Source organism: Panthera leo, chromosome D2, assembly GCF_018350215.1.
Source record: "Panthera leo isolate Ple1 chromosome D2, P.leo_Ple1_pat1.1, whole genome shotgun sequence".
Classification (NCBI taxonomy): Eukaryota; Metazoa; Chordata; class Mammalia; order Carnivora; family Felidae; genus Panthera; species Panthera leo.
Genome location: NC_056689.1, coordinates 28629031 through 28651365, shown reverse-complemented (window position 1 = coordinate 28651365; position 22335 = coordinate 28629031). Strand labels below are relative to the sequence as shown.

General features: G+C 34.9%; 1 protein-coding gene across 12 annotated transcripts in view; it reads left to right on the top strand.

Annotated features, from left to right (window-relative positions):
• The window catches only part of HERC4 (HECT and RLD domain containing E3 ubiquitin protein ligase 4), a 136100-nt gene extending 115625 nt beyond the window's left edge, over positions 1–20475 (top strand). For all 12 annotated transcript variants that reach the window (XM_042908370.1, XM_042908375.1, XM_042908374.1 and 9 more), the window contains 6 exons: positions 5378–5544; positions 6183–6249; positions 8636–8718; positions 13362–13545; positions 18515–18617; positions 19805–20475. In XM_042908370.1, the coding sequence (XP_042764304.1) occupies positions 5378–5544; positions 6183–6249; positions 8636–8718; positions 13362–13545; positions 18515–18617; positions 19805–20013 (813 nt within the window). In that variant the 3' untranslated portion in view covers positions 20014–20475. The remainder of the gene's footprint in view (positions 1–5377; positions 5545–6182; positions 6250–8635; positions 8719–13361; positions 13546–18514; positions 18618–19804) is intronic.
• The last annotated feature ends 1860 nt before the right edge of the window (positions 20476–22335 follow it).

Genomic DNA, 22335 nt, shown 5'->3' with positions numbered 1-22335 from the left:
CTGTAGTGTTGTTCAGGTCCTCTATTTCCTTATTGATCTTCTGATTGTTATATCCATTATTGATATATTGAATATTGGGATATTAAGCCTCCAACTATTATTTTAGAACCACATTTCTCCTGTCAATTGTGTCAGTTTTGTGTGTATTTTGAAGCTGTATTGTTAGGTATGTATATATTTACAAATGTTACATCTTCTTGGATTGATGCTTATCAGAATATGTCTTCATCTTTTGTAATAATTTTTAATTTAAAGTTTATTTTGTCTGATACTGGTATAGCCACTCATCTCTCTCTTGGTTACTAGTTACATGACATATCATTTTTTTCAAACTCTCACTTTTTTTTTTTTTTTTTTTTTTTGAGAGAGTACAAACGAGGGAGGGGCAGAGAGAGGGGGACAGAGGATCTGAAGCAGGCTCTGCACTGACAACAGCAAGCCTGATGTGAGGCTCGAACTCGCGATCATGACCTAAGCTGAAGTCTGATGCTCAGCCAGCTGAGCCACCTGGGGACCCCTCAAACTTTCACCATCTAGTGTCTTTGAATTTAAAGTGAGGCTTGTAGACAGCATGTACAGCATCTTCCTAGACTTACTATGGAGTTATGTTTCAATAAACCCAGTGTAAACTGGAAATTTTGCAAGTTAAACATGCATTGACTACACCTAACCTACCAAACATTAGAGTTTAGCCTAGCCTATACTAAACATGCTCAGAACAGCCTATAGTTGGGCAAAATCATCTTAAGCCTCTTTCATAACCAAATATTGAATATCACACGTAATTTATTGAATCGTAAACTGAAAATGAAAAATAGGCTGGTTGTATGGGCACAATGGTTATAAGTGTATTGGTCATTTACCCTCATGATTGCATGGCTAACTGGGAACTGTGGCTTACTGTCGCTGATCAGCACATAGTGCATATTGCTATCCCAGGAAAAGATCAAAATCTAAAATGTGAAGAATGGTTTCTACTGGTGGAGTATCACTTTTGCACCACTGTAAAATAAAAAAATCGGAAGTCGAACCATTGTAAAGTAGGGACTGGCTACAGTTGAATAATGGTTTTTTAAAATCTGTTCTGCTAGTTTCTGCCTTTTGATTGCAGAATTTAATTCATTTACATTTAAAGCTGTTACTGATAAGCACTTCTGCCATTTTACTGTTTGTTTCCTATAAGTCATATCTCTCTTACTCTTCAGTGCCTCCATTACTGTCTTTTTTAAAAATTTAATTGATTGTTTTGTCTAGTGTGTTTTTTTTATTCTTTTCTCATTTCCCTTTCTCTCTCTCTCTCTCTCTCTATATATATATATATATATGTGTGTATATATATATATATATATATATATATATATGTGTGTGTGTATATATATATATATATACATATTTTCTTTCCCTGAGTAGTTGCTCTGAGGATTACAATTAACACCTTAAATTTATAACAGTCTTGTTTGAATTAATACCAACTTCCATACTATGCAGAAACTCTGCTCCTGAAACAGCTCTGTCCCTTCCTCTTTGTTATTGTCACACCCTCCAGCTTTATATGTTGTATGCCCATTAATGTAGATTTATACTTACTTTACACGTTTGAGTTTTAAACCATATATAGAAAAAAAGGGAGTTGCGAGTCAAAAATATAATAATTTTAACTTTTATATGTACTTGTGTAGCTACCTTTAACAGAGTTCTTTTCTTTGTATGGCTTTGAGTTACTGTGTGGCATCCTTTTCTTTCAGCCTACTGAACTTTAGCATTTCTTGTAAGGAAGGTCTAGTAGCAACAAACTCCCTCAGTTTTTCTTTATCTGAGATTTCCTGGATGTAGAATTCTTGCTTGACAGTTTTTTCTTTCAGCTCTTTAAATGTGTCATTCCACTGTCTTTGACATGCATGATTTCTGATTAGAAATCAGCTATTAATCTTATTGAGGAGCCCTGCTGTGATGAGTTGCTTCTCTTTTGCTGCTTTCAACACTGTTTTTGTAATTGACTTTCAACACTTAGATTAAAATATGTCTGGATGTGGATTTTGAGTTTGTTGAGCTGCTTGGATGTTAGATTTATGACTTTTATCAAATTTAAGCAATTTTTAACCATTTCTTCATATATTCTTTCTGCCCCACTCTCTCCTTTCCTTGTGGGACTCTCCTGTTTATATGATGGTACACTTGATGGAATCCCACAGATCTGTTAGACTCTGTTCATACTTCTTCATTCTTTTTCTTGCTGCTGTTCCACAAAGTAGATAATCTCAATTGGCCTATCTTCAAGTTCATGGATTCTTTTTTCTGCCTGCTCAAATCTCTTGTACCCCTGCAGTGCATTTTTTGTTTCAGTTATTACACTTTTCAGCTCCAGAATTTTTAGTTCTTTTCCATAATTTCTCTTTCTTTACTGATACTGTCTATTTGAGGAGACATTGTTCTTCTGTTCTCTCCCCCCACTTCCCACCCCCATGGTTTCCTTTAGCTATTTGAGCATATTTAAGACAGTTGATTTAAAAAGTCTTCGTCTAGTAAATCCAGTGTCTGGGTGTTTCTCAACAATTTATATTTAATTTTTTTTTCTTATGAATGGGCCATATTCTTTTTTTGCATGTCTCATAAATTTTTGTTGAATACTGGACACTTTTGAATACCAGACAATTATTTCTTTTGTCTTTTTCTTGTGATCCTTGGCTTTTTATTCACATTTAAGAATGTGACACTGAAAAGCTACCTAGTTTGAGTATATACATTTATGATTTACAGTCACCATTCATAGAGTGATTAGGTAGAGGTGTTTCAAAGAGAACCATCAATTGTCAACATATACAATTTGGCTGCCAGTGTTCTAGTAGTGTTCTGAACACTGGAAATGGAAGCTGGGATTTCTCATTGTTAACTATGCATACCTTCATTTGATCCACTTGTTTCTTTGTATGTGTATTCTATGTTTTGTTTTTTAATTTTTTTAATGTTTACTTATCTTAGAGAGAAACAGAGCATGAGCAGGGGAAGGGCAGAGAGAAAGGGAGACACAGAATCTGAAGCAGGCTGCAGGCTCTGAGCTGTCAGCACAGAGCCCAATGCAGGGCTTGAACCCATGAACTGCAAGATCATGACCAGAGCTGAAGTCGGAGGCTTAACCAACTGAGCCACCCAGGAGCCCCTGTTTTAACTTTTTAAATTACATTTTTAGTTGAAGTATAGTTGACATTCAATATAATATATATTAGTTTCAGGTGTGTAACATAGTGATTCATTAGTACACATAGTGTACATAGTGTATGTACAGTGCTCAAAGTGTAGTTACCATCTGTCACCATACAAAGCTGTTAAAATACTATTGACTACATTCCCTGTGCTCTACTTTATATCCGTGTGACTTATTTATTTTATAATTGGAGGATTATACCTCTTAACCCCCTTGAACCCTTTGATCCCTTTGTTTTTAATGCACCATCTGTCTCAGATTCCAGAGCCACTTTGGCTCATTGTCTCCAGAAAGGTAAGGGACTTTTCACCACATATCCTGTTTTCAACTACTGTAGTTAGTACCTCTGACTTTCAGAGTCTTATGTTTTACTAACTGAGCTAGCAGGGCTACTTGACTTTAAAGGTATTTTTGCTACTTCCATTCCCTGAGTCTGAAGCACAAATTAGCTTGTTTTTCATTGGCTTTTCTCTTAAGCTCCTGTTTCAGTTTAAGCTTCCTGAATCAGTTAACCACCCTACTACTAACCAGCCTATAGTTAACCATCTACTTTTCATATTTTGAAATATTATCATCTCTTTAGTGATATTAAAACCCTCCCCTGTTTTTTCTATTCTCTTTTATCTTGTGGGTTTATGCCCATTTTAATCCTTTATTCACGTTTAGAGGGATTTCAGGAGGAAGAGATATTAACATGTTATTCGGTCTGTCCTGTTCTAAAAGGACTTTCTGAACTTAAACACGGAATAGGACATCACAAAGGAAAAAGGCTGATTTGACCACTGGAAAAAACTGTGACATTTATGTATAATAAAAACGAGTATTAAGAAGTATATAGCAGACTAGGATATATATATATATATAACAGATATGACATAGGATAATACTCATAGTATATGAAGAATTCAAATACAAATATATAAGAAAACACTAGCTCCAAAAGGTAAATGGGCCAAGTATACAAAGAGGCATTTCACAAACACACACAAATCCCTAATTTTCAGTATCACTAGTAGACAAAAATACATACTAAACAAGTTTGCATTTTTTAACTCCTATAGAAATATGTGTCTGTGTGTGTGTACAGATGAAAATGGGAAAAGATAGCCATTTTCTTGGACTACAAATGTCAGTGTAAATTGGAATAGGTATGGAGGAAAACAGTTTGGGGTTATGCTTAAGTATCATTTGAGTTTGAAATTCTTCTTACAAATTAGAATTTCTCCTAAACAAACATTCCAAACTGTGCAGATGATACACATCATATTTGGAATATCACTAACTAGTTGGAATAACTAACACTGATAGTGCCTTTACTGTGTGCTACAGGAACCGGGCTACAAGTATTTTACATACATTAATCTCATCCTCACAACAACCTTATGAGATACTGTTTTTGTCTTTGAAAACATTGAGGCCAGATAGTGAATGAACAGGTGTGGAGCCCCAAATCTGATAAAAAATGTTTTTCTCTTTAACTGTCATGCTCACAGAATTTTCTGCTACTATATGTTGCTTCTCTAAAGATGAGGGGAAATAAGCATTGTTTTTGATGTTTTAATAATATAAAATCCAACTGTAGTAAAATAGCTAACTTTGCAGACCGTGGTACTTTTATATGAGTGATATGCAGCCATTAAAAATCATGTTTTAGAAGAATATTTAATGATAAAATACTTGTAATTAGAAGAATGAGAAGACCTTAAGTATAATGTTTTTAAATTATTTTTTTGAATTTACAGTTGATGAAAATATGTAAAAAAATTTTTTTAATCATTGTGAATGATTGGATTACATGCATTTATTTTCTTTTTGCCTTTTAAATCTTTGAAATTTTGAATATGTATAATTATGTAAGTCAGATTAAGTGTTCTAGTAATCATTTCATTTATTAATTTAATGATGTAGAAATGCTCATATTTCTGGGAGAAAAAGCCACTTGTGATTTTAGCAAGGTCTTAATTTTGTCTTAGAAAATATATTGATGGAAATAATGTAGAAATACTAACACTGATATTATCCCAGGGAGATATGCTTGAGAATAAGCTTTTTCTTGTTATTCATTACACTGTGTCTTCAAAATTTTCTACTACAAGTGCATGTTTTTGTCATCAGAAATAATGTAATATTTTAACTTGGAAAATAGTCTTTACTTTTTTTTTCTTTTATTTTTAGACATTTGAAGATAGTGATTTGTTCCATTTGATTGGTGTTATCTGTGGATTAGCAATTTATAATTTTACTATTGTGGACCTCCATTTTCCTTTGGCTTTGTATAAGAAACTGCTGAAAAAGAAGCCATCCTTGGATGATTTGAAGGAACTAGTGCCTGATGTTGGGAGGTTAGTTGTAAAAAGTGACAAGGATGGAGTGTAGGTAATAGAGAATGAGAAATGTACAGAAAGCTTTCCTTTTAAGAATAATTGTATTTTGTGCTTGTTGAATTTCCAAAATAAACAAAAACCCTTCTCATATTGGAGAACTCATTGTGTTACCCAGATCAAAATTTTCTACTGAAAGACTTCTGTGTATAAAACCATTCCCTAAATTTTTAGTAATTTAACAATATTTTACAAATATCAGATAATAAACTTAGGAAGGCAATGTTTCCTGAGAATAGTTAAATGATTTACTTGGACTTCTGATTACTTTCATTCCTAGCTGGAATACGTAAAGTTTCTTATTTATTACATAAAATGGAATAAAAATTGTATATGAATAAGAACAAATGTTAAAAATGGATGGACACATGGCCTTTGTATTTAGAAGAGATAAAAACCTTAGAGTGATTTATTTGTTCCTTCAAAATTGTTCATTAGCTTGCCATTACACATCTACCATTCTGAAACAAATACAAGAGTACAGATTCATAAAAGGATTTTATCAAGAATGAATGAGAAATATATATTTATCCATAAGCAAAATAGTCAAAATACTCAGTAATGTTTTACCTCAAAGAAAAATGTATATTGTTTTGCAGAAGCATGCAACAATTACTGGATTATCCAGAAGATGATGTTGAGGAAACATTTTGTCTTAATTTTACGGTAAGATGGAAAGACCTAGAATAACCTGATTATTCTTCATCCCTGCCTTATGGTTTTTGGTTTTTTTATGTTGACGAGTGGAATTCTTAACCCTTTAGCTAACATTTATTGAGCATTAACTGTTTGCTAGTCATAGTACATACATTATTTCATTTAATCCTCATAACAGTCCTATGAGATTGGTATTATTATCCTTATTTTACGGATGAAGAAAACTGAAAACAGTCATTACATGTCAGAAATAATATTTATACCCAGGTCTGTGACTTCAGAGCCTAGTGTTTTATCATTATGTTAAAGATCTTTACAAATACAAGAAGACCTCTTTATTCAAGTATTCATTTTTGAGTCTGCAGTTAATTACAAGAATCTTTAGAGAAGCAAAAGTTACTGTACATTAGAAAATTCAGTAATGAACTTACCACTTAAAAGATTAATTCCTACTCAGACATCCCTTTCTGCTTACATTAATATTTGTCCTTGCCTATTTACCTTACTGTTGAATGACATACCACAGTGCAAATGCAAATACGTTGGAATGATATTTAGAAAAAGAAATTGCAAATCTTACCAAAGATACAGAATTTTGTTAATTTAGTGAAAGGGATGTTGAATAACTTATCCATCCACATGCAAAGCCCTTGACAAACAAGGATCTGGCAGAAGTAGACCAGTTGACAATTAAAGATGAGAAAATCAGCAAGGATTGTGAGAAAGCACTCCAGAATGGAATGGTTTAAGTGTTGTTAATTAGACTCTTGTGAAAATGGTAAAGCCTTTGGTCTTCTTTCTTTTTGTTTTTAAAAACTTTGTGTATTTGTTGTTCCCCCAAATAGTCCCCTTTATGATCTTGTGGTCAAATCTGACAGATACTATATTCTCCTATCCCACAATTTTCCAAAAAAATGATATGCCCCGGTCAAAAAAGTTTACCCATTTCTTGATCATTTTAAGAATTGGCACATAGTACAATTTTAAGAAAATTTGGCTAAAATGAAATAAGTGAATTTATTTTAATAAATAATGGTTGAATGGTTGGTTTCCCAGTGGTTTGATTCTTTAATTCAATTTCATTTATAAGAGAATCAATTATCTTTGAATTTTTTTGATTATCTCAATGGACTGAAACTTCGGGTTCCAAGCAATATAATTTCTAATTTATCAATGCCAAGTTTGTGAATGCTTTAGTATATTCAAGAACTATGGTAATTTAAACATTCCTTCCCACTGCCATTTTTTTTCCAGAAATTTTCAGTGAGTCTTTATTGCTTGCATAATAATAGCTTTAGAATGGGCTTCAGAGTCTTATTTGTAATCTGGCTTTCTTTGTAACTTACACTATATTCCTCCATTAATAGCAAGTTTTATCATGTCACACAGTATTCTCTCATGTACCTTATCTTCCTGTTTTTTAGGGCCATATGTTTTCAGAATTTGATATTTACTGTCATATGTATCCTGTCCAGTCTCTATGCTCAGTCAGAAATTCCATCCCCTCTCAATCTTTGAGGGCCCTACTCATCCTTCTAGGTGCTTTTCAAAGGATATTTCTTCCTCAAGGTCTTTCATACTTCCTCCAGTTAGAGAGTGTTCTTTCCTCTGTGGTTCGATAGCATTTTGTTCATGTCTCTATTCAGCATTTATTTTAAGAAGTTGCTTATATAACACATTTCTCCTCCTTAACTAGATAGTAAATTCCACAGCAGGGATTTATTCATCTCTTATCATCTCAACCCCACCGTAATGTTTTATAGATAGCAGGTACTAAAAAAAAAAATGTTTTCATAGAAGAGGATAATCCAAAAAGAGGGAATAGAAGGAGAAAAGATACAAAGGTGGGAATGGTAATACTTATAGGAAAATTAGCAGACTAGTAAAGCAAATAAAAAGTTTCAAAATAACCAGCTATCTTTATAAACCAAATCATGCATACTGGAAAAACCATGTATGATCAAGAATGCAAACAAGACAGGAATATAAGAGTAGGAGCTGTCAAGTGAGAAGAATGCATGGCAGGTCTAGGCTGCATACATCTGGACCACCTGTATTCTGTTATATGTGCAAGGAAAACATCCTTTCTGATATTTTACTCCTGTAGTGATTGTTCTAAAGTCTTACACATAATAAATACTCCATTTCCTGTTCTTAACTAACCAAACATTTGGTAATTTGTAGTTAGTCACAGTAGGATTTCACACTACTACGGAGGATGAAAACTTCTAGTGTGGCTTTATTTAGAATTCACAAATAAGCTTATGGTAGTCACAGAATTTTACCTCAGCTTTATTATATTTAATGAGAGAAAGGTAGACTATAATAATAGGTTATTAAAATCTAATAAGTTTTGAGTCTGACATTGACTTTTTTTAAAAATTTAAATTAATAGATCACAGTTGAAAACTTTGGTGCAACAGAAGTGAAAGAGCTGGTTCTAAATGGTGCAGACACAGCTGTTAACAAACAAAATCGGTAAGTGAATTATAGCAGCATCAGTGGTAGTAATAACTTTCCGTAGGCATTTTCTTCTGTATATAGAAACCTGTCACAGTCTTAAGTTTTTACTCAGGTAAAACTTACTTTTTGAATGGTTAGTAAGGAAGTAACTGCCTTTTGTTCCTGAAATCTCTTTAAGACATTAATAAAGAGATAAAAGATCATAACCAAAACAAAGAGAAGGGAAAGGAGACAACAGAAACCCATTTTTGGAAGCTAGAGAACAGGAGTAACTAACTGGTCAACCAGAGAAAGTTGCAACATAGGAAGGAGTCAAGAAGGCAGCCAGTTTTTATATTGCTTAACTGCCGCTCAGGCATTGAGAATAAAAATGTTATTAGAAAGTGGGGCGCCTGGGTGGCGCAGTCGGTTAAGCGTCTGACTTCAGCCAGGTCACGATCTCGCGGTCCGTGGGTTCGAGCCCCGCGTCAGGCTCTGGGCTGATGGCTCGGAGCCTGGAGCCTGTTTCCAATTCTGTGTCTCCCTCTCTCTCTGCCCCTCCCCTGTTCATGCTCTGTCTCTCTCTGTCCCAAAAATAAATAAAAAAAACGTTGAAAAAAAAAATTAAAAAAAAAAAATGTTAGAAAGTATATTGGGCTTAGGGGAATGCTGGAAATAGAAAGATTGCTGTTATAAAAAGCAGTTAAAAACCCATTTACCCATTTTCATTAGCACTACAATAGCCTGGCAACTTCCCTTTCTGGTCTAGGCAGAAGATTGGAAATTTACCTTCTGGAGAGATTGAACTAAAGGGACTTTGGATATTTTGAAGGGCGGGGGAGGCGCTGGGGGAAAGGGATACTTTAGATTTGAGTACAGTTAGGCACAACCAAGGGTGAGAGGCATACTGAAAACAAGTAGATTGAGTCTGCAGTTCCCCCTCTTTGGCACTGTGTGCTGGAGGATTCTTTGGGTAAACTGCCTCACTTTTAAGTATGAGTAGATAGCCAAAGATCGATGGACGTTTAAGGAAAAACCAAAACCGTCGAATGCCAAGGAAACAGAAACAATGCAGGATGAAGAAGAAAACTTCAAAAGAAAATGAAATCAGTATTCTTAAAATGATATAGATTAAAAATTACTGACTTAAAATCCAAAAAAGTTGAATTAAAAATTGAAAAAAAAATCACTGAAAGACATTTGTCAAATAAATGGTACCAAAAAACTTGCCAGAACAGAATGACATGCTTTCTTAAAAGACATGCCTTTAAAAATGGAAAGCATGGAAAGTTTAAAAAAAAAAAAAAAAGACATACTAAGGCAAAAGAGAATTTTCAAAATCCTAGGAGAATAAAGATTCCTAAAACCTTCCAGGAAAAAAAAATATACTGACCATATACAAAAAAGAACCAGAATAACCTCGAACTTTTCTAAAGAATGACACTGAAGCTGGGAGATCAAAATTCTGGGGAAAGATGATTTTTTAACTTAGAATTTTGTATCAGAACTGTCAAGTATGTGCATGTATATAAAAACATCTCCAGGCATCCAGAGTCTCAGAGAATCTACTTCCAGTGCATTTTTCTCAGGAAGTTACAGGAGGATGTGTTCTACCAAAACAAGGAATTAAACCAAGAAAGAGAAAGACACGGGATCAAAAAAAAAAATACAATCCAATCTAGAAGAGAGGCAGAGGATTTCTTCTGCAGGAACAGCAGTGTGCAGAAGGTTTAGGAAAAAGCAGCCGATGTGGGTTAGATCAAGAGGATGGAGGCTCCAGGAGGGCTGTCTCCAGGAGAAAAATGCAGCTTTTGCTCCCTTACATAGTTGAATGAATCTAAAGAGATTGACATTTCTGTTAAAGTGAGGGATGAAGTAGCAAATTAAGGGAAGCAAAAGTTGTGGTTTTTTTTTTTTTTTAATTTTTTAATGTTTGTTTATATTTGAGAGAGAGAAACAGAGGCAAGAGGGAGGGAGCAGAGAGAGAGAGGGAGACACAGAAGCAAAAACAGGCTCCAGGTTCTAAGCTGTCAGCACAGAGTCTGACACGGGGCTTGAACCCACGGACCCATGAGATCATGACCTGAGCCGAAGTCGGACGCTTAACCGACTGAGCCACCCAGGTGCCCCAAACAAAAGTTCTTTTTAAGGAAAGGCAGGTAATAAAATATTCCAACTTAATTGTGAGCGATATTTATGATCATAAAAATGTCAACAGTGAACAGTGAGCCAAAAATTGTTATAATGGGAGCTTTAGGGGAAACAAAGTGAGAGAGGGGCAATTAAAAATAAGGTAAATCCTCACCTTCCACAATAGGTATTCAGTTCATTAGATTATATTTAAAATTGAAAATTAAGGAATAACATAACTGTGTTGTTGAAATTTGAAGGTAAATATCAGAAGTAATAGCGAAAAGTTAAGTTTATTTGCCTTCAGATATCAGGAATTTCTAATGGAAAGGAACAAGACAGAGAACTGCTTTGTTCTCTTCTTTGGTGTTACAATTCTTTAGACAAAGCCAGCTTATTGGCTGTTGCCAGGAGCTTTATTCAAATGGTTCTAATTCTGGTTCTGCTACTTAGTAACTGTGTAACTGTAGGTAAATTAGTCAATGTCTCCATGCCTCAGTCTCCTTTTCTGTAAAATGGGATGATAGATTGTACCTATTTCTTGGAGTTATTTTGAGGATTAAATGAGGCAATAATTTTAAGATGCTTAAAATAGTGCCTAGCACATGTACGTGCTCAGTAAATGTTGGCTGTTAGGATTATTACTATTTGACATTTAAAACTGTGTGTATGTCTTACTTTGATAAAAATAAACTGTTTTTTTAAAATAATGTGAAAATATTTAGGTCTTTCTAATTATCCTTTCTTTAAAAAAATCTTGGTTTTGAAAACTGTGATTTAGAAAGGTTTTTAGCCTACTATTAAAGTATTATGTTAAGTTTTTTAACTTAGTTAATAATTTAAAGAATTTTTATCTTTGTACTACCAATGCTAGATAAAGTGTTGAAGATAAAAATATTAGCACATAAAGCAATTTAGCCTTTTGTGCTTAAAGCAGATAAATTTCTAATACAGATAAATTTCACTTTCTAATTAGACGAATTATAAAATTATGCATTACAAAATTATCTGCCTCTTTTCATCAGAACCTAATAGCATATGTTATTGATTTTTCCTTAGGCCCACCCAATTTTATATTGACCCCTGTAACCTTCTTTTTTCTGTTTATAAATTCACTTTGAAATTATTTTATAATTGCTAAGAAGATTATCTATAGATAACTAAATTTGCCAGTATCCCAGAATTATCCTTTTGAATTTGGAGGACTGGAATATAAAATATTGAAATACCCCTGGTACCCATTCTCATAATTTGTTTGACCAGATAATAGTTGCATAAAATAATTGTGGCTAACAGAACAAATTGAATAAAACTATAGTGCTAATTCCTGGGTAAAGGGACTTTTGTTTGTTTGTTTATAGTTTACTTTAGTATCATAACAGGCAGGAAAAGACATCAGAAGTGTTTGTTATATATATGTGTGTGTACTTATATGTATATGCACATACTTCTGAACAGAAATGGCACTTGTAATCTTTTAATGAAGTGCTTAATAACCCTTTGAGGTATTTATTCATTCATTTATTTCTAAGAGAGAGAGCATGCAGTGAGCAGGGGGAGAGGCAGAGGGAGAGAGGATCTTAACCAAGCTCCATGCCCAGTGCAGAGCCGATCTCATGACCTGAGCCAAAATCTAGAGTCACTGACTGAGCCACCAGGAGTCCCTGAGATACTTAGTTTTTAAAATAAATTTTGTTGGGGTGCCTGGCTGGTTTCATCAGTAGACCATGTGACTCTTAATCTTAAAGTCGTGAGTTCAAGCACCACTTTGGGTATAGAGCCTACTTAAAAAAAAATAAAAATGTGTTTTCAGATTCCTTGAAACCCAACGAAAAACAGGTAGACTGTTGTCTGTCAAATAGTCTGTATCTCAAAGCTCTCATTTTTTCATCACCTGGTATTTTTAACAGATGACTCTTTTTAGGGATGCATTTGAAGTGGTGCATATAAATCTCAATAATCTGTGAATATTTAAAAATTATTTTGATAGACATTTGTGTCCCTTTAGGAAATGACATTTCACCTTGGAATAGCCTACCTAATTAGGCTATGAATGATAGATGAAGTCTGCATGCCTCCTAGATAATAGTGGATTTTTATACAGAAAGAATAATAAATTTCTCTATAAAGACTTTGTCCACTTAGGGGTGCCTGGGTGGCTCAGTCGGTTAAATGTCCAACTTCGGCTCAGGTCATGATCTTGTAGTTTGTGGGTTTGAGCCCCGTGTCAGGCTCTATGCTGACAGCTCCGAGCCTGGAATCTGTTTCAGATTTCAGATTCTGTGTCTCCCTCTTGCTTTCTGCCCCTCCCCCGCTCATGCTCTCGCTCACTCGCTCTGTCTCTCTCTCTCTCTCTCGCTCTCTCTCAAAAATAAACATTAAAAAAAAAAAAAAAGGCTTTGTCCACTTAGAATCCTGCTCATACTTTCTCAGTTTTATAGCTAAGTAGCAAAAAGTACACGAGATCAAACTTTTAATAAGACTGCATATCTGTTCTCCATAAAAAATTATTTTTATATTCTGTGCCATGTGTGCCTTTTCATTTCTAGGCAAGAGTTTGTTGATGCTTATGTGGATTACATATTCAATAAATCAGTGGCTTCCTTGTTTGATGCTTTTCACGCGGGCTTTCACAAGGTCTGTGGAGGAAAGGTCCTTCAGCTCTTCCAGCCAAATGAACTACAAGCAATGGTTATTGGAAATACAAATTATGATTGGAAGGAACTGGAAAAGGTAAGGGAAAACAAATCAATGAAATTGTCTCAATGGAAAGGCAAAAGGAAAATGTGGTTTATTGATAGAAAAATTGCCCTCTTGTTTATTGTTTTCCATTTTACACTATTTATTAGTCATATTTATAGGAAAGTACTATATACATCCTATTCCACAATGAATGAATTTAGTTGTATATGAATTAGATACCATTTTTGTATTTGTGGTATTGGTAGTTTTCTTATGGAAAAATGTCATTTATGACAGAGGTCAGATAGAAGTCCCAGCTAAAACTGAGTTTTCATTCTGCCCAATCATAAAACCATTATGAAAAACATTCACATTACTTAACACCTTTGTTTATTTTTTTTCCTGCTTACTCTCAATGCTAAATTTTTTTAGCAGAGAATAAATAATATTTATGATCTCCATTATTAGTGTTAGCCAATAAAGGGATCTTTGGGGAGAAGATTGGGAATTTTTAAACAACTTTTTTCTTTTCTTTCTCTATACCAATCATTCTCAGATATTTCTTCAGATAAACATTGAATAAAAAGTGCTAGGTTAGATCAGCTTTGAGAAAGATGTATTCAAGTTTGACCTATAAAATTTTCCGTCTTTGTAATCCAACTCTGATACAGTTTTTTGCATTAATAGTTTAATACTGTGTACCCATTAAGTTAGCTAACAAGTCTAACAAGGATACAAAGCATTGGTAACTTTCATGCATTGCTGGTAGGAATACAGATTGTATAGCTACTTTGGAAAGAGTTTGGCATTTTCTTGCAGGGTTAAATATGCACTTACTACATCACCTAGCAGTTCTACCCTAAGGTATTAAGTTACATTCACACAAAATCTGTAAATAAGAGGGTATGGGATGTAATTGTTTAATGAGTACAGAGTTCCAGCTTAGCAGCTTAGCTTAGTTCTGGAGATGCATGGTGGTGATGGTTGGGTAGCCGTATGAATGAACTTAGTACCACCAAACTGTACACTTAAAATGGGTTAAGATGGTAAACTTTCTTATAGGTATTTGACCACAATTTTGTTTAATTATGTTTTTAAAACTCTGCAAACATGTCAAAAACTAGAAACAGCCCAGATGTCCTTCAGTGGGTGAATGGATAAAGCAACCTGGAGTACATCCATACAGTAGGGTACTACTGAACAATAAAAAGGGATGCACTACTGATACGTGCAACAACTGGGATGACTCTTAGATCCTTATGCAGAGTGAAGAAGCCAGTCTCAAGGATTACATACCATATGATTCCATGCATGTGACATTTTTGAAAAGGCAAAACTATGGTGAACTGGATATATGACTGTAGAGAGTAGCGCAGGAGAGTTCTTGGGGTGACGGAAGTGTTCAGTATCCTGATTGTGGCAGTAGGTACACAAGTCTATCCATAGAACTATACCCACACTGGAAAAAAGTCAATTTTACTGTGTATTAATTTAGGGAATAAATTTTTTAATTTAAAAAATAATTAGGACTTCTGGTTGAACATACTACAGTAAACACGTTTGCTCCTTTCCAAAATCTCACTAGAATAATAATAAAGGAATAAAAATAGGAATACACAGACAGAAAAAAATATAAAAGTACCATGAACAAGAGAAAATAATTTTGGAAGATGGAAAATATGTGGATGAGTTGATGAGTGACTAGAGCAAAGAAATTTGAATTGTAAGCCTCCTGAGGGACAGAGGTTTTAAGAGACAACTCATTTCACACCATAGAAATTTTAAAAGGCTCAGGAATTGGTACATGGTCTTGCTGTAGTGGCGGATTGTGTGGTTAGGCTAAAAGCAATAGAGTTACTTCAAAGCTAAGTTAAAGAATTGTAGACCCCTCAGCTTCTCTATCCTACCCAGGAGACAAGTCTAGAGAAGACCACAGAATCTGGGAAACCAGGTGGAACTGAGGAAAGTTGGTAGGCAAGTTTATATCCTCCAGGAAAGAGATTAAAAATTTATTTTTTGGGGCGCCTGGGTGGCTCAGTCGGTTAAGCGGCCAACTTCGGCTCAGGTCATGATCTCACGGTCTGTGAGTTCGAGCCCCGCGTCGGGCTCTGTGCTGACAGCTCAGAGCCTGGTGCCTATTTCAGATTCTGTGTCTCCCTCTCTCTCACCCTCCCCCGTTCATGCTCTGTCTCTCTCTGTCTCAAAAATAAATAAACGTTAAAAAAAAAAAAATTAAAAAAAAATTTATTTTTTGGGGTAAATTGATCTGCTAAAGAGAAGAAAGCTGTACTGATTTTAAGGAGACCCCAGTAGAAATGGACTCCACCTCCAGTCATCCTAAAATAAAAATGATGTAATGGCCTCCAGTCACACTGAGCATCCCACACAGTTTGTCCTTTTTGCCCATCTCCTATGGTTCTTCCTCTCACTCACATTGCTTCAGTTTTTATGGCCTCTTTGCTGAACCAGTCTTGAGGGCTTTCTATTTAGCTATTCCCTGTGCCTGGAACTCTTTTTCACCTTGATCATTCCAAATGCTTCTTGCTCTTACTTCCTTTATGTCTTTATACCTTCTCAGAGACTTTTACTGGCTAACTTACCTAAAATTGGATATGTGCACACACACCCCCACTCCCACACCCTGTCACCCTTCCCTGCTTTATTTTCTCTTTGAATTTGACAATATAAATTTTACTTAATGGTCTTTACTGTCTGTTGCTGTTTTCCCCCACAACAATGTAAGCACCATGAAGGCAGGGTTTTTGTTTCTCTCTTCACTGCTATATTCCCAGAGCCTAGAAGAGCACTCAGTAAATACTTAAAACCATGTCTGAAGATATAATTGATAGAAATAATCATTTAGTAAGATGGCTTTTTTTTTTTTTTTTAGTATATTTTAGTGTACTTAATATGCTTGGTTTCTTCCATTGTATACCTGATTCATTATAATTTCAGTGACTAGGATTTGTGACTTTAAATGCTCTTTCTTCATCAGGACTGTGTACACACTCCCCAGAACCATTTAGAGGTTTTTTAATTAAAAAGAAAGATAAAAAACTTTAACCATGTTCCTTTCATTCCCCACTAACATGCTCATAGTCTATAATTCATACTCAATCCATTAATTGATTGCTAGAATTTCAGCCATTTTTTCCAGACCTGTTTATAAGTAAATAGAAAGTATTGTGTAGATGTCAAGAGTTCAGTCATTGAGATAACCATGGCTACAAATAGAGCCCAAAATTTAAGAAGACCATTAGTAAATACTTGTTGAGCCCCTATGGATACCTAATACTATGCAAGAGATTAGGGAGATATCAGTAAATAAGGTTGAGACATGGTCTTTGCCCTATAATAAGGAAAGTGGACATTAACTTTGTTGAATACTAAGGAAGAGAGTTCAGTGAATGGTATATAAAGAGGAACTTAACCTAGGCTGTACAAATCTGGGAAAGCATCTCAGTAGATGGTAGTAAGGTACTCTACAAGGTAAGTAAGGACTTGGTTCACTGCAGTTTCCCCAAGACTCCAAATTTTGACTGAAACTCTCTCTATATGTTGAATGAATCACTGAGTGAATTTGGTGACATTTAATCTGAGTCCTAAAGGATAAATAGAAATTAGCCTGATGAACAAATAAAAAAAGGAGGATGTGTCTAAGTGGTCTAGGCTGAGGGAACAGTGTGTCCAAAGGCCCTGATGCTGGAAGATTCTTGTTAAGAACTAAAAGTTAAGGCCAATTGTGGCTGAATTTTAAAGAACACTTTACAGTGTAATATTCCCTCTCCCCTCCCTACCCCCTTTTCTGTTAGTGCTAGTATTTTTTTTTTTTTTTTTGAGAGAGAGAGAGTGAAAGAGAGATGGAAAACACTAGCATGGGAGGGGCAGAGGGAGAGGGAAAAAGAGAGAGTCCCAAGCAGGCTCTGCTTTGTCAGTTGCAGAGCCTGATGAAGGGCTTGATCCCATGAACTGTGAGATCATGACCTGAGTCTAAATCAAGAGTCAGACACTCAGTCCTTTAAGCCACCCAGAGTTTCCAGTGCTAGTATTTTTTTTTAAGGAGAAGTGTATTAGCTCTGTTGGTACAAATGACCCCAAAATTCAGTGGCTTAAAAGTAACAGTGAACATTTATTTTCTCACATATTTTCAGTGGGTCAGGAATTCAGAATGGCTTTAACTAGATAGTTTTAGCTTAGGCATCTCTCATGAGGTTTTCATGCAGTTAAGATACTGATTGGTGCTTTAGTCATCTGAAGGCTTGATTAAGGATAGATTCCCTTCCAAGATGGTGCACTCATAAGACCATTGGCTAAAAGCCTAGTGTCTCACCATGAAGACCATTCCATGGTGCTCTTTGAGTATCCTCATGACACCTGGCTCTCCCCACAGTGAATGATCAAAAAGAGATTGCAGCCACAGAGTTTATGATCCAGCCTCAGAAGGCATGTATTTCTCATACCTGCAGTATCCTAATGATTATACAGTCAGGCCCATACACTGTGAGAGGGGACTGCACAAGCACATGAACAGGAGGCACAGAGATCATTGGGAGCCATCGTGGAAACTGACTACCACAGAAAATTATTGTCCTTAGTACTTTTTTTTTTTTTTTTTTAAGTAAAGATAGAATGTAAAGTAAGTGATTTCTGTTCATGAATATAGGAAGAGAATTTTATAATTATCACAGATAACTAATTCTTTGTTGAACTTTAATGCATTAACATTTTAGTAATTCTAGTTTATCCTTTAGATATTTACTTTTGAAGATAATACAACCCTGTTGTATTCTTTGAAGTGGTGGGGAGACATTTCTGCTGATTGGAACATTTTCTTGCCTTTCCCTAGAACTAACAGTTCCAAATTGCAAAATACCCGGGAAATAGTAGGTAATCAGCTGAATTGCATGAGTTTCAAAATCCTGGACAGTGTTAGCTTTTGTGCTAATAAGAAGGCCAGTCTGTTAGATTCAAGACAAAACTAACATCCTTTAATATTAATGAACGATTATGTTGTTTTTAGAATACAGAATACAAAGGGGAGTATTGGGCAGAACATCCAACGATAAAAATATTTTGGGAAGTATTTCATGAATTGCCGTTGGAAAAGAAAAAACAATTTCTGTGTAAGTATTTCTAACTAGTCCTATGTTTTATAGGAAATAGAATTCACAAACATTTTCATAGATTAACTGATTGACTTTGTTGGATAAAGTTTTTCCTTTTAGTAGTATTGCAGGGTACTGCTTTTAATTTTCAATTAGAGTAAATTTTTGACCTGCATTCTTCATTACATGTCTTTTCTTATTTTGAAAGCTACATTCAGTTTGCCTCCAAAATAGAATTAGTTCTTTCAAATGAAAAAACTATAAATAATTACAGTAAACTGGGGCTGTAATTCCTTTTAGAATTTCTAAAAGGTTTCTAGAGGATAGCTTTTTTTTTTCATTCAGTCTTTTTTTTTTTTTTGCTTATGTGTCAAAACTTTGGAAATTCTGTAGAAAATAGAACTTTGCCAGGATGTAGTACTTTTTAATACCTAAGCTCTGTCTTACATGTGTTAAATTTCTATTCTAATTGAAATTTGTATTCCCTTTGATACTCCTGCTATTGCCAGGAATATTTTGTCAATCTCTTTTTTGATAGTTGTAATGAGAATCTTGGTAAAATTATTTTGTATATTTTAAGGATGACAGGCTGTTCTCAAGTGACTTGAGTTTCAAGTTTATTTATTTAGAGAGAACACAAGTTGGGGAGGAACAAAGAGTGAGGGAGAGAGAGAGAATCCCAAGCAGGCTCCTCTCTGAGCATGATGCAGGGCTTGAACTCACAAACCGTGAGATCCTGACCTGAGCCAAAACCGAGAGTAGGACGCTTAACCAACTGAGCCACCCAGGGTGCCCCAAGATTACACTCTTTCTTAAAATATTTATTTTTGAGAGCATGCACAAGCGGGGATGGGGCAGAGAGGGGGGGGGATAGAGGATCCAAAGCAGGCTCTGCACTGACAGCGGAGAACCTGACGTGGGGTTCAAAGTGATGAACCGTGAGATCATGATCTGAGCCAAAGTCAGATGCTTAACTGCACCACCCAGGTGCCCCAAGATTACATTTTTAAAGAAAAAATATTGTATGGATATGTAATACGTAGGTCTCAAAAATCATGCTATCATAAATTCTGGAGATAGGCTTCTACATTAGAGCAAATGTTAATTAATGTAAAGGTTTGGCATGGTGACTGTACCAAATAACTTAGTACTCTATATTATAGTTTTGATAAAAGTGGTTGGCTGAATGATTTTTTTCTTGGTAGTATTTTTGACAGGTAGTGATCGCATTCCTATTCTTGGTATGAAGAGTCTAAAACTAGTCATCCAGTCAACAGGAGGTGGTGAGGAATATCTCCCAGTTTCCCATACCTGTTTTAATCTTCTGGATCTTCCAAAATATACAGAAAAGGAAACTCTACGCTCTAAACTGATTCAAGCAATTGATCATAATGAAGGCTTCAGTTTAATATAACTTTGGAAATAGAACTGATCAGTTTATTGCAAAAGCATTAAACTAACTATTTGTGTTTTTCTTGTGGTGATGAGTTCAACAAGGTGACAAGAGGTACTATTATAATTCTTACTTGCAAAATGTTCAGTGCTATGAGTATTCATGAAAGCCAAAAAAATATTAAAAGGAATATGAACAAACTGTTAATATTAAGCTTATTGTACAGAACCATGGATTTTTTTTTGCCATCTTCCAATAAACATACAAGTATTGTGAATACATCAAAGTTTTACTAACATGAATTTTAAGGGTTTGCATATTTCACAAATGATCTGGTGTGTGAGTGCATGGGTATGTTGCTTAATTTTTCTTCAATCACTGAGTGAAAAACCTTTACCTTTGGCCTGCAATAGTCATTCAATTATTTTTTCATTTTGTAAATAATGTTAAGTTTTGTAATAAAATAGTTATGTTCTGATACCAGTACAGTTTCTATGGTTGTAATTGAACTGAGCTGACTTTTAAAAGGATTAACAATTATGATTAAATCTTATTCTGATGATCTATAAAAGCAAAAAATTAGCATGATGAAATACAATCTTTGCTTTTTAACTAGAATAAATGTTCTTGTGCAAAACTAAATTACAGATAGGAGTTATCTAAATAACTTGTAGTTCTTTCCTTTTGTGAATCTGGAGATGCTACTGATAAAGGGCAGCTTAATCAGGAAGTTTAATAAGTATTTAGTATTGGAGGAACTTTGTCCTGCAGTTGCCAGGAATAGAACCTGGCTACTTTGAGAACCAACCACCGGCTTATAGCTTGCAGAACTTTTGATGCTACAGGTTGGTATTTAGTCAGAATTTTCAGTGCTTTAGAACTCTCCTTGAATTTTTAGAAGCAGATCTTAACACAGTTTTATGGTGCTGATGCTTAGTTATCTCCTGTGATTAACTGTAACAGTGAGTTGATGCAACAACACATGTGACTTTCTGCTCTAATGCAAATATTTATTTTTTAAATTTATTTTAAAAAATGCCGTGAAAATTGTTTAAGTAATAAAGATTTATTGGTTTAATATTTAACCTTTCAGTGGTTCTCATAACATTCAAAATGTCTCAGGGAAGAGTCTTAAATTTTGGATTGTTACCATACCCATACAAAATTGTCTATTTCACAGAGGTCTCCAATTTTCTTAGCTGTAACTCCAAAACCCAAAACAACTCTGAAAAAAAATTACATATCTCATTTTGCAGCAAAACTTGATTTGAATTGTTGAGGCTATTATTTATGGTATTAAATGAGATTGTATATTTTACTATGGTGATGTTAATAGGTTTGATTTTAATGTGTTTGATGTTAGGTACTGCCTCAGACCCTGTGGAGTGCTTTAAAAAATTCTTTAACATTCATAATTCCAAAATGCAAATGAGTCCAAGGGTTTTGGAGAAGGGATTGTGGACCTGTACTTTTCAGTTTAACTTAAAAACGTCTACTGTTGAGCCATAGGTGTCTTTTTACAGATGGAAGCCCTTGAACAGCATTCTCATACATGATAATTTAGCTCAAAGTAGCACTCTTCCCTGTGAAAACTCTTCCATTTCCCTGGGCATCCATTTCTATTTTTTCTTATTTATTTTGAGAGAGAGACAGAATGTGAGCCAGGGAGGGGCAGAGCTACAGGGGGACAGAGGATCCAAAGTGGTTTCGGCAGAGATCCTGATGGGGGGGCTTGAACTCACAAACCATGAGATAATGACATGAACCGAAGTCAGGTGCTTAACTGAGCCACCCGGCCACCCCCAATGTGCATCCATTTCTTGTGGGTAGTGAGTGTTCACATTGAACACACCTAAATGTGTCAGGTGATTTTTTTTCTTCAGTAACCTTTATGCTATGTAGCTGACCTGTGAAATAGTGGCCACTTTGGACTAATACGGATGGATTTCATTGAACAATATTTTAATAAGGACCTGGCTGTCATCTTATCTAGGCACCTGCACAACAGTACAAGGCTTAATTCGGGTAAGTCTGATACTCTTTTCCTTCCTGTGTTTCCTTGCTGCAGACATAAATAGCATTAACAGCAAGGAGATTAATGGTAGAAAATTAAAGTACCACTTAAAATTTTTCAAATTGCTATTTGCCTTTAAAAAAATATGAGCTTTGTAGATTAGAAAGTGGGCCAATACTGAGTTCACTAAATTATAAGGATTATAATTATGGAGTTGACTAAACTTGAAAATATTTGGCCTCCGTACAGATCTATTTGTAAGAGCAATTGTTTGTAGCTCCTGTCTGGATTCAATAGTGATTTTAACCAATCGCCATTGTTCAGACTGA